This window comes from Brassica napus, chromosome C2, assembly GCF_020379485.1.
Source record: "Brassica napus cultivar Da-Ae chromosome C2, Da-Ae, whole genome shotgun sequence".
Taxonomy (NCBI): Eukaryota; Viridiplantae; Streptophyta; class Magnoliopsida; order Brassicales; family Brassicaceae; genus Brassica; species Brassica napus.
This window is the reverse complement of record NC_063445.1, coordinates 36,681,093-36,683,126: the sequence shown is the minus strand read 5'-3', so window position 1 is coordinate 36,683,126 and position 2,034 is coordinate 36,681,093. Positions and strand designations below refer to the sequence as shown.

General features: G+C 41.8%; 1 protein-coding gene across 1 annotated transcript; it reads right to left on the bottom strand.

Annotated features, from left to right (window-relative positions):
* Positions 1-540: 540 nt before the first annotated feature.
* LOC125582368 lies at positions 541-1,380 on the bottom strand. The gene has a single exon (XM_048749036.1). The coding sequence runs from the start codon at positions 1,378-1,380 to the stop codon at positions 541-543; it is 840 nt and encodes a 279-aa protein (XP_048604993.1).
* Positions 1,381-2,034: the final 654 nt, after the last annotated feature.

Genomic DNA, 2,034 nt, shown 5'->3' with positions numbered 1-2,034 from the left:
TAGTGTTTCTTAAGCTAATAAAGAAGAGTTTCTTTATATTGAGTTCATATAATCTTTAGACTTATACCGCTGCCTTTTCTTATTGATTTCCGTGTAATTTTGCTTCCAGAAGAATTCTCTTGTATGGTTATGTCTCTCTAAACATATTAATGTGAATTCGGAAAAAATTCTAGTTTCTTATAACTTATTTTGTCAGATATTATTTCCTGATTTCTTGTCTTTGTTACTGCTATCGCAGAAAATCCAGATCCCGTAAAATGTGTGAGTTTTGACTCCCACACTTTGTTCGCAGAAATCTATCTTATTAAAGTAGAAGTACTTTAAGCTTGTGTTTGGCAACATAGATCACTGTTAAAAATAAAACATAGTGCTGGTTGGAAACATGGATAACAGTAAGTTAGAAAAAAAAGTAATGAGCTTTTGCTATTAAAAAAATTGGAAGTCCATTTTTATTTTTTTTGATGAAATGTTAAATTTATTGATCATAGTAAAAGAATGTATTTACAAGATTCACATGGCTAAAGAATAATAACTAGAGCTTTAAGCGAAATGAGCTCCAAACCATCTACAAAGCAGATCCTTCAACTTCGGCTTCAAGAAGTATCTAGTGGATGAGATGCGGTTTCGCATTGCCTTGTCGACTATACGAGCTAACTGATCCACCGGTTTTGCAGTGTTATTGTGCCTCCTGTCGTTTCTCTCCCTCCAAATATAATAGATGGTAACCTGAAGAACCATTCTCAGCAATATAAACGTTATCCGATCATAGGTACCAGTCTGAAGGCGCGAGATAGTGATGCCCCAATCCGGATCAGGCTCAGCCCCAAACAGATTCCCTACAACCTTGAGCCACAGTGTGTAGGTATAAGGGCATGCAAAAAAGAGGTGGTCTCTAGTCTCATCTGGCTCACCACAATAGAGACACCCTTGCGGACTACCCCACTTGCTAGTGCGATGACGTGTAGAGAGCCTATCACGGAAAGCTAACCAAGTGATAAACGTGTAACGGGGTACACGTTGTGGAAACCAAACCAGCTTACTCCATGGCACTTTGCCCTTGCAACTTCGTATCTGTTGCCAAACTTCAGCGGAGATAAAGCGATCACCATAAGAGTCAGGTTCCAGTTTCCATTTCACTCCATCAGCTTCATGATTCAACGTTATGGGAGTCGATTTGATTTCCTGTACAAGGGCAGCAATTTGCTGATCCCGACCATCCCTTAGCCTCCAGACCCCATCAACCAACACATCACAGATTCTTGCATTTCTCGTGATCCCCATTTTCTGAGTTCCAAGAGCACCAGTAATCTCTAACAGTCGACCCTTCGGAAACCAAATATCAGTCCAGAATCTCACCAACTGACCATTCCCAATGCTCATTCTTATGTACTGCTATGCCAAGGAACGATATCTCAACAGTTTTCTCCAATTCCACGAGCCTAAGCCTGTGTCTTTTACATCCCAGATTGTCTCACCCCAAAGCAGATAACGCTTAACCCAAGCTCCCCAGAGAGAGGGAGATTGAGTACAGAGTCGCCAGATAAGTTTTAAACTGAAAACCGTACTCACTTCCAGAACTCTACGAATTCCACGACCACCCTCTTCATAGGGGCAGTAAACTTCTGACCAAGCAACTTTGGAGCTAGAAGTACTATCTGGAGAGCCACTCCATAAAAACGCTGAACACATACTCTCTATGTCATCGATGCAAGATTGAGGGAGACAGAAAGCTGCACACCAGAAATTGGTAATACTAGCAATGACTGACTTTATCAACTGTAATCTACCTGCAAAAGCAAAGGCCTCGCTAGTCTAGGAGAGAAACCAGTTCCTTATTTTTGAGATCAGCGGTGCTTAATCATCCTTCCCCCATCAACTTTGTAGTGAGAGGGAACCCCAACAGGTAACGCCGAGATCGACATTCCACACACAGCTGCTTCAGATTCGAGCTCCTGCCTCCCCCTAACCGCAGCAAAAACAGTAGATTTGGCTACGTTGATCCTCAGTCCTGACATACCCGTAAACTCTTCGAAG

Coding starts and splice junctions, on each gene's coding strand:
- LOC125582368 (XM_048749036.1), bottom strand. CDS start 1,380: ATGAGCATTGGGAATGGTCAGTTGGTGAGATTCTGGACTGATATTTGG.